The sequence below is a fragment of the Melospiza georgiana genome, chromosome 1 (genome assembly GCF_028018845.1).
Source record: "Melospiza georgiana isolate bMelGeo1 chromosome 1, bMelGeo1.pri, whole genome shotgun sequence".
Taxonomy (NCBI): domain Eukaryota; kingdom Metazoa; phylum Chordata; class Aves; order Passeriformes; family Passerellidae; genus Melospiza; species Melospiza georgiana.
In genome coordinates this window covers 13,769,859-13,779,042 of record NC_080430.1, presented here as the reverse complement: position 1 = coordinate 13,779,042, position 9,184 = coordinate 13,769,859, and the positions used below count along the sequence as shown (strand labels likewise).

General features: G+C 41.6%; 1 protein-coding gene across 1 annotated transcript; it reads left to right on the top strand.

The window, feature by feature from the left end:
- The first annotated feature begins 1,317 nt into the window (after nt 1-1,317).
- GJD4 (gap junction protein delta 4) lies at nt 1,318-5,359 on the top strand. The gene is made up of 2 exons (XM_058039273.1): nt 1,318-1,381; nt 4,179-5,359. Exons 1-2 carry the CDS (start codon nt 1,318-1,320, stop codon nt 5,357-5,359), a joined length of 1,245 nt encoding a protein of 414 aa, XP_057895256.1.
- Nucleotides 5,360-9,184: the final 3,825 nt, after the last annotated feature.

Sequence of the window (9,184 nt, the reverse complement as noted above, 5' to 3'; positions counted from 1 at the left end):
GCTGTTGGCACCCCACAGGAGTCAGGAAATCACTTTTCTCCCTGCTACATCACACACAGACTCCTTCAGCTGCCGTTGCAGGGATTGTTCCTATTTCCTGACTGCGTTTTCACGGTATGTTCATCCTTGCCACAGCCCAGGTTAAAAAGGACAGAGCAACATCACAAATCTGGTGGAACAGTGGCTGGAAGATGATGGTAAATTATTTTCCCCAGGGTAACCTGGATGAAGAGTGAGGCAAGGAACAAAAATCTGAGAGTCTGATTTTCACCCCTGCTTTTTCCTGGTGTGCAGCACAGTGGCACAATGTCCAGGACACGCTGTGCAGTTGCATCTTGCTGAGCCCATGGGTCTTCTGCTCCAAGTGGGAGCTCCCTCCACCACTGCTGAGAGGCTGCTGGGTGTGAGAATGATGGTCAATCACCCTTAAGATCTTTGAGTGATCTCCAAGCAGTTTGAGTGAAGTACCAAGCAGTTTCAGCCAAAAGCATTGATATAAATTAAAAATTAGTGACTTGCAGCATCTTGAAAAGCAGCCCCACGCTTAGGATTTTTATTTTTTAAAGCTTCCCCTGTTTTTCCTCTTGCCTGCAGGGAGGCTCAGCCTGCTGGCTGGCTCAGCACACAGAGGAGAGTTTGGGGTGGCTGTGATTGACAGGGCCATGGTGTTCTGTCAAGGAGATTTTGATTTAAAAACCAAGTAGTTTTGGGAAATTTCAATGGAATAGCTTCCAGTGACCTGAACTAAAGCTGCCTTTCAAAAACCAGGGATGCTCATCCTTTTCTATCCCCTTTGTTTCTCTAATCCATCTGCAATTCTTGTGGGGAGACAGAGAGGTCTCTGTTATTTCCTGCTCTATGCTATTTTCTCCTCTCTCCCTGTCTTTCAGCACTGAAGTATCTCAGCAATGCCAGGAGGCTGGTATGCCTGGGAGGGTAAGAATAGTCTACAATGGCAGAGATCACTCCTGTTGTTGCTTGTCTACTTGCAGTTGCCTGGACAGAGGATCCACACAGAGGTGGGAGCAATTGGATGTGACAAGCTAGAGCTTTTGTAAGGCAATGTGTTAAAGCCTGAAGAAGATCAACATTCAAAACCAACAGTCCTGTTCAAATCATCAAAATAATCCTTCATCAACCCATTGTTTTGGCTGAGTTCCTGATTTCTGCCTTTGACCCGCAGCAAAAATGTCTTCCTTTTTTACTTTTTCTTCCCTTTTTCTACCCCCTTTTTTCTCTGTCTAGGTCTAATCTCCTTTGGAAATGACAAAACTGTTAGGACATCAGGAGCTGGAAGTGTTTTGAGCCAGTTCAAACATGGAGCACTGGGACTCACTGGGATTTTTGATAGTCACACTCAACTATAATGTGACTATTGTAGGTAAGTATTTTAAAAGAGCTCTCCTCTTTCTTTGGCTGCTTCAAATCCTGAAGCCACCCAAGTGCCCTACTGATGATCAATTTTAATTTCAGGCTGTGGTTCTGTGATCTGTACAGTGAGTTCTTTCCTTGATACCTGATAGAACAGATTAATGTATTTATTTTCTTGTTAACAGATTGCTTCTCTTTCTTTGATAGGTTTTTCCTGAACATTGCATAAAATATTCTTGCAAGGTTTTCACATTTGGGTCTTGATGACAGGGCTCCCTGTCAGCTGAGAGAAGGGATCATGGTAAAACCACACAGAAGTAATGCTGATTGCTTCTTGTACCACCTAAAGTGAATGGTAGAATGCATGCAATAGTTTAGTAACAAATTAAAAAACTTAAAGAAGAGGACAGAAGAACCACTCTCTTTTACAGGAGGAAGTTTGTGGTTACTACCATTGGGGTTAATTATTGCTTTTCATTCTTTATTTTTGTAAACAAATAGAAATCATGCATTTAAAAAAAAAAAAAAAAAAAACAAATCCAAGAAAGAAAAAAAAAGCAAATCCAAGAAAAAAAAAAAGCAAATCCAAGAAAAATTGTCTTTTCCTTAGCTGTTTGCTGTTTATTTTTCACCTGTGTAATTTAAAGAAGATTCTGTTCCTCTTTCATGGGCTACTTTGAACAAAGTGTGAGCCAGAGGAAAACTTTCAAGGGCCCTTTAAAGATCTTTGCCTTCAGCAGTTGCTGTGGTTTATGCTGTGCACTGCAGGGAGCATCCAGCTGAGCCCCAGCAGGGCTGCTGGAGAGGTTTGTTCTTGTGTGTTAAATCAGGATTGGGTCTTTAGGGACAGGGATGCATGGAGGGGTTATCTCTCAAATGTATGTCACACTAAACTACTTCCTAAGGAGCCATTGATTTTTCTTAAGCAGTACTCCCCATTGTACATGTTCAAATTAAAAATTGATAGTGAAATAGCATGTAGTGTTTTGAGCCTAATTAACTAATGAGCTTCAAACACTTTGAGGTCCTCACAGGGAAAGAAATGCTACCAAAGGATGAAACATGGTTTGCTAAAGATGACAGATTCTGTAGAGCTGGTGTTTCCTATTGACCCACTGTCAAAAAGTGAGTAACAGTACAGGCTGCCAGCAAACACAGGCAGCTGGAAACAGCAAAACCACCACCACAACCCAGGTGGTTAAAGATAAAATGGAAAAGCCTCAATTTATTTATGGTTGGATAATATATTATTTTGCCAGGAGCAGCAGTTTCTCTGATGATCTCTCATCAGCCTTAGATATTCTTCAGGTTTTTCACTTCAGAGTGCAGTTTTACTGTTCCAACCCGTAATCTGTCTGCTGGCTGGCCACAAATGGTTTTCAGAGGGCACTTGAAGTGTATGTTCAGTACAATAATAGGTATCACACAATGTTATGGAAATATTTGAATATTTCAAATTCATACCAACTACTGGGAAATAGCTTTATGGGAAATATAGAAGAAAAATCTCCAAGGCACTGCCCGTAAATAGTTTTATAGTTTACAGAAAAATCCTTTGTGACATTTTTTAAAGCCTTTACAATGTGTATTGGTGCTATTTCACAGATTGCACACAAAACCTTGTGTGCATATAAGATGTGCATTCACTATTAATGACCTGAGCTTTGCAGTACATTTCTCAGCCATTAATTCTGTATAATATACTTCTTTAGTCACTGAACACTGAATCTTGCTCTTTCTCTGCCTGTGTTTACAATTCCTGTCTTAGCAATAATTAAAACAGAATTAATCTTATAATTTTTTAATGTTGTTTTTTCTCCCCCCTCTTTTGTTTTCAAACAGGCTTTTTCCTCTTTTTTTTTTTTTTTTTTTTTTTTTTTTTTTTTTTTTTTTTTTGGTAGGGGATTATTAAATTAAATTACTTTTCCAAAACTATATAGGGAATTGGTGATGGGATTCAAAAGGAAATGTGAGAAATTCAAATGCTAAACTGAACTTCAGATGTTGAATATGTGTTTGTACAGAATGCTTTTTTAACTTTTGACAACAGAATGTTATATCTTCAAGCCTTCCTATCCTGCCCAGGAAAAAGTTTTAGAATTTCATAGAATCATAGAGTGGTTTGAGAGAAGGGAACTTTGTCTGATTGGAGAAAATCTGCTCACAGAGGTGACCAAAGGTCAGAAACCATGGCCAAGATGGGGCAACCAAAGAGGCAGCAGAGAGAAATGTCTGGGATGCACAAATGTACTTTTATAGAACACTTCGCATAAATTTGCTAATAATAAAAATAATAACTAATTAATAGCTTGCTAGTAAATACCATTCTAAACACTGCAGAGATTTTGTTGGCCAAAGTAAACTTGACATGCAATGTCATGGCCAAAACCAAGAACAAATATTATGTCATGGAGCAATGTGTTTTGTCTAGATGAGTCTCATGCTGTGTTACCTGAACTGGATTGTTGAAATAGGGCAAAATTCAGGTGCAGGAGCTCAACAAGGAAGAACTGTGAATGAAATGGATTGTTTAGTCAGTTTTGATTTCTTTTTATTGGAGTGTTTTCATTAAGTTTCTGTTGGCATGGCTTTTTGTATGTTTAACTCCAACATTGTAAAGTCTACATGCAGATTATGGAATATGTCAGAAAATACACATTTTCACTGGATTTTCTGTCCCAGTCAAAAAAAAGAAAAAAAAAAGGAGAGATTATTTCCTCAAATGCCTCATGTATAGAAAGAGCACCACTGCATGACCTGCCCTCTTTCACAGGATCTGACCCTTTCTCACCTTTCCTTCTCCTTAGGGAAGCTCTGGCTGGTGCTGATGGTCCTGCTGCGCCTGGCAGTGGTGGTGTTAGCAGGGTACCCCCTGTACCAGGATGAGCAGGAGCGCTTTGTGTGCAACACCCTGCAGCCAGGGTGCTCCAACGTTTGCTACGACTTGTTCTCCCCCGTGTCTCACTTCAGGTTCTGGCTCGTTCAGACTGTGTCTGTCCTGCTGCCCTATGCTGCGTTCAGCATTTATGTGCTGCACAAGGTGGCTGTGCACATGGTCAGCAGGCACTGTCTGCTGCATGGGTGCCAGAGCAACAAGGGTTTGTCAAGCCCCAAAGATGTGAAGCAGCTCTGTAGGAGTGCAGTTGTCAATAGAGCAGATTGTGGTGCAGACAACCTAAGTGTCCTTAATTTTTCAGGGGCGTACACTGTTCATCTTTTTGTCAGGACCCTACTTGAGGTTGCCTTTGCTGCTGTGCAATATTTCCTTTTTGGATTTTTTGTTCCTGACCGCTTTTCGTGCCACCACTCACCTTGCACGAGCACAGTTGACTGCTACATCTCCAGGCCCACTGAGAAATCCATCATGATGATTTTCATCTGGGGGGTCAGCAGTCTGTCCTTCCTGCTCAGCCTTGCTGATCTCATCTGCGCCCTCCGGAGAACGACAGCAAGGAACCAGGAGAACAAGCAGCTGGCAAACCTCTGCACAGAGCAGGAGTGCAGGATACACCTTCCCCCAGCCCAGCACAGCAGCTCCTCTCCCCCTCAAAGCAGGGATGGCCCAGCAGCAAACAGCTGCCACACCAGTGATGGCTCCTGCTCACCTCTCCCCGAGGAGGAAGAAGAGGCTGTTCTTCATCCTGGAGGTGTCCCCCAGCAAAGTGCCAGCACTAACCTCAGCAGCAATAATTGCTGTGTGCCAGGAGACCTTGCTGCTGAGCAGCAGAGCACTGAAGAGCCCTTGTGTGCCAGCGACCACCAAGGAACTCCCTGCAGCCAAGTGAGACCCAGACTGCAGCAAGACTTCATTAAAGATTCTGCCCTGCCTTTGAGACCTCAGATGGAGTCTCCCATTGGGGTTTCTTCCTCTGTTGTTCAGGGCAAGCTTTTAGGGTTCTACCCTTCAGCTGAGCTAAAAAGCCCTGATGAGCAATCGAATTACAGCAGCTCTAGCTGCCTGAGGTCAAAAAAGTCTGAATGGGTATAGAAGCCAGCGTGAGCACTGTGCTGTGACCTTGAGAGGCAAATCATTGCATCACTGAAGAGGCTTCAGGGAGTTTCAGCTGAATCCCTTGGCTGTGGTCATGCTGCAGAGACACTTGACTCCATTAGAGAAGAAGAAAAACTTTGAATAAGAGTGTAAGGGTTTGAACATTAAGGGACATGTTCTTTAAAAAATGGGACATTTTTATGGTTTTCTGCATGTAGATGGTTTAAAAAGGCTGTGAACTGTCACTGATGTGACTGACCTGGTTTTCCAGGAGTATGTGTGAACACTTGTTTACTCTAACCTAGTTTTATGGCAAAAGATTGAGCTTAGCAAAGATGGGTTGTCTACTCTCAGAAGCCTAATTTATCTCATACTAAATTCTCAAAGCCCACTTAAAAACAGGATATTCAAGAAGATGACTAGACAGTGAATAAAATAAAAACAATTGTTTTGTAGCAAAGTGTTAATTTGTTAAAACCCCTGGATCCGATTGCTTGAAGGCAATACCCCTCTCCCAGGTAGCAGTGCTGGGGTAGTTCCTTTCTCTGACACTGATACCAACTGCAGTCTGACCATGCTTGAGATTTTCAACTATAACACCTTCCAGTACCTAGAGGAGCCCAAAGAAAAGCCAGAGAGGGACTTTCTACAAGTGCCTGTAGTGATAGGACGAGGAGAAATTGCTTCAAACTGAAGTAGGGTAGGTTTAGATTAGATGCAAAGAAAAATTTTTTTTGCTTGATGGCGGTGAGGCAGTGGAAGAATTTGCCTAGAGAAGCTGTGGATGACCTGGATGTCCCACACCTGGAGGTGTTCAAGGTCAGCTTGGATGCAGCTTGGAGCACTCTGGTTTTGTGGAAAGTGTCTCTGCCTATGGTAGGGGTGGTAGAACTAAATGATCTTTAATGTCCCTTCCAACCCAAACCATTCTACGAGCTACATCAACCTCCAAAACAGAGTGGCTGCATCCACATCAGCTGCTGGGCATGGTTCTGTGCTTGGGAATTTCCCAGCAGCTGACAGGGACTGAGCAGCAATGCTCCTGCTCTGCTGCACTGACACCTCTGCAGGTGTTACATCTCAGCCTCAAATAGGCACACAGGCTCTCCGTTTCAGGAGGTGGGAATGAGTCACCTGACCTGCTTTAGGGGTCTCTAAAGGTAAGATGAGTCACTTTCTAGATACACCTATTTCTCCCACAATGTGATTATCTCAGACCTGGGTTTAGGGAAAATGGTTTCTACCCTGAAAGAAGGATGCAGTGACAATGTCTATATCAAAGTGCTCACCCTCTTTGTCTGACAGACTCATAATGCTAATAGTTTGAAAACATGTCTAAATTGAGTGAATCACAGAAGATTTTATTACAATTACACTTTGTGCCCTCCTTCAGTGTTAATTCTGTCGCATTTGCATAAGCGTGGTCCAGCACCAGAGCACAGCAGTGCATGAGATGAATTTTCCTTTAGCTACAAGTCAGTGGGGTTTGGAGGTTGCACTTACCTGCAGATCACCAGTGGGAGTGGATGTGGAGGAGCATGTACCCAGAGAAACGTGCTGCCAGTAGTGTCTTATAAAACAAATTATTCTGAGGGTGTCAGGAACTGGTGTTTGTAGATCCTGCTTGGTGCTTTGATGCAGTTTGGAGCAGGCACAGGTCCAGCCTTGCTCCTGGGCTGCCAAGTAACAAATTTCTGTAATAACTCAAGGGCTGGCTCCCATGTGCAGGGCATGAAGGGACAACAGCTTTCACAGTCTGCCTTTTCTCTCCTATGAGTGCATAGGAGTCTGCAAGACAGGCTCATCTCACCTGTGTATTATTTCTCACATGTACAAGGTAAAGACTAGCAATTATCCCTTCTCTTCTGCATTGCCCCAAAATCAGGTGGCTTGATAGGTAGACAGAGCTGCTCTTTGGTCAGGAACAGAGTACTTTGGGATCCTGAGGTAGGCTGTGGGCATTTTTAATCACTACCTTCTAAGTAAGGTTTTCCTCTCCATTAGCTCTGTTTGTTTCTGTTACTGTGCATGCTTGTTGTGTGATTTGTCATTTCCAGGGTAGAAGCAGCATTAATTATTAAACTTATCATAGGCAGAAAAACATTAAATATTTAAACTTCTCGTCCTCCAAAGCCTCTTTAATGGGGTCTGTGCTGATTACACGTGCCATGACAAACCATTGCAACAATGAAACCTTTTATGATTCATTGCTTCTTCTGAGATGTGAAAAGGAATGCAAGGAGCAAATGTGGATTCAGTCTATTGCATATATCCCACAGCGTGAGAAATAATAAATGAGGTAGGAAAAATAATAAATGCATTATGGCTGGACACACTTTGGGTTTTTTCTCTCTGGTTAGACATTTTTTAATGACTGAAGAGTCTCGTTTGAAATTGGAAAGATCCTCTTTGTGTTTGAAATGGAAAGTGAAATTAGTGTATGTCATTGTTTGTCTGCAGAGACTGTGGCCTTTGGGTTGTGCTGCACCTCTGCAAACCTGGCTGATTTTGGGACTTGTGGCTCCATTGAAACATAATTCAGTCAGTGTAACAAGCACTTAATGTGTTTATAAAAAACTGCATATTAAAAGAGAAAGATTTGGTGTGGAATTTTCCCTGGGGAGTGAATAGAAACCTATGGCATCAACAACCTGCTCCTAGGGCAATGACTCAGGACCTTTTACTGCTATTTCTCCAAGTCACATACAGCAAGGTCAGCTGATTTGTCAGCAAGGGAAGAAGTGTAAAGGAAGTTTGAACTGTTGTGAACTTCTAGACCTCGATGAAATTAAAAGTGATGGTTGGGAGGGACATCCACAGTGGGGAGGAGAAAACAGCAAAAAAAAAAAAAAAAATCTGCTTGAAAAAACAGAGATCAGCTGTAATTTCCCCTTGTATTCAATATCACTGAATGTGGAGGTGCTGTAGACATGCCTGGATGTCTTAGAGTGTGAAAAGAACTGATAGATGCGAACCAAGGAAGCAGCAAGGCTTTCTGCTCTTAAAACAAATATTTAGTCTTTTAAAGTCATGTATTGGTGTTGTAAGTCCTTCCAGAAAATATTGCATACTCAGAAAAACATTACAAACGGTTATTATGTTTAATGATGTATCTTAAATAATTTCTTAACCTATCTGCTTCAGAAAAGCATTTCAAAGATGGGTTGGAAGCACAATTCTCCTCAAACTGCCCTCAGGGACCTTTGCCTTGTGCTCAGAGTGCAGGTGTCACTTGCACCCTTAGGTGGCTTTATGGAAAAATACAGAAGAGATATATATTTCTTCTCATCCAGCCTCATGTGGTGCTGACCATGAGATTATACAGATAGAATTGAGCTCCCTGGAAATAAGAGTTGGAACTGATCAGAAAATCTAGGATAAAATAATTTTCACGTAAGAAATAAAATTTTTATTGGAAAATTATCAAATTAGTATCTTCAATTGCATTTCAATAGCAATTCTCTGGCTAAATAAGTATGTAGTAGGCTTTGGAGGCACAGAATTTTCATGTTTTCCATGCTGCAAAATCAAGTATCACTGGAAGTTTCTGCAGTATGAGCATGATTGAAAGAAAAAAGCATCAATTTTGTTGCCTCTAACTAAAATATATTTACATTTTTCTCTAAGCAAATATTTTTTCAATTTTTTTGTTGTGTTTTGTAATATATTTTTGAATACCATAGTCAAAGCCAAACTAGTTTAGAAGCCAAGTTTCAGTCAGTTATAATCACTTTATCCTCTTCTTGCACTTTTTAGGTTGGGTCACTTTGATTTAGTCTCAGCAGCATAACAGAAAGCTGTGACTCTCTCTTGTCTTGTGAA

What these genes read in the sequence shown, in the direction of transcription:
- GJD4 (XM_058039273.1), top strand. Translation starts at nt 1,318, where the DNA reads ATGGAGCACTGGGACTCACTGGGATTTTTGATAGTCACACTCAACTAT. An exon ending in CTATAATGTGACTATTGTAG is followed by an intron (nt 1,382 to 4,178) that starts GTAAGTATTTTA and finishes CCTTCTCCTTAG; the next exon opens with GGAAGCTCTGGCTGGTGCTG.